The sequence below is a fragment of the Myotis davidii genome, unplaced genomic scaffold, assembly GCF_000327345.1.
Source record: "Myotis davidii unplaced genomic scaffold, ASM32734v1 scaffold663, whole genome shotgun sequence".
Classification (NCBI taxonomy): Eukaryota; Metazoa; Chordata; class Mammalia; order Chiroptera; family Vespertilionidae; genus Myotis; species Myotis davidii.
In genome coordinates, this window is record NW_006295816.1 from 2237849 (window position 1) to 2238165 (window position 317).

Consider the following 317-nt stretch of genomic DNA (forward strand, 5'->3'; position numbering starts at 1 on the left):
AGAAGAGAGACGTCAAGATATTGAAAACCTATTTGAAGAAATAATGACAGAAAACTTCCCCCACCTGGTGAAAGAAATAGACTTACAAGTCCAGGAAGCGCAGAGAACCCCAACCAAAAGGAATCCAAAGAGGACCACACCAAGACACATCATAATTAAAATGCCAAGAGCAAAAGACAACCCGTGGTGCCCTTGGCCACCATGCCCTGCACGGCCTCCTTGAACAGCTTCTTGTTGCGCACGTTGGCCTGCACCAGGTGCGTGAAGCAGGACACGGGCTGCGCCTTCTCGTTGAACTGCAGGGACAGCGAGGGGGT

General features: G+C 50.8%; 1 protein-coding gene across 1 annotated transcript in view; it reads right to left on the reverse strand.

Annotated features, from left to right (window-relative positions):
• LOC102773379 (voltage-dependent calcium channel subunit alpha-2/delta-2-like) overlaps window positions 1-317 on the reverse strand; it is a 4462-nt gene that overhangs the window by 3392 nt on the left and 753 nt on the right. Inside the window, exon 3 of the mRNA XM_006770612.2 lies at window positions 201-296. Within this exon, the coding sequence (XP_006770675.1) occupies window positions 201-296 (96 nt within the window). The remainder of the gene's footprint in view (window positions 1-200; window positions 297-317) is intronic.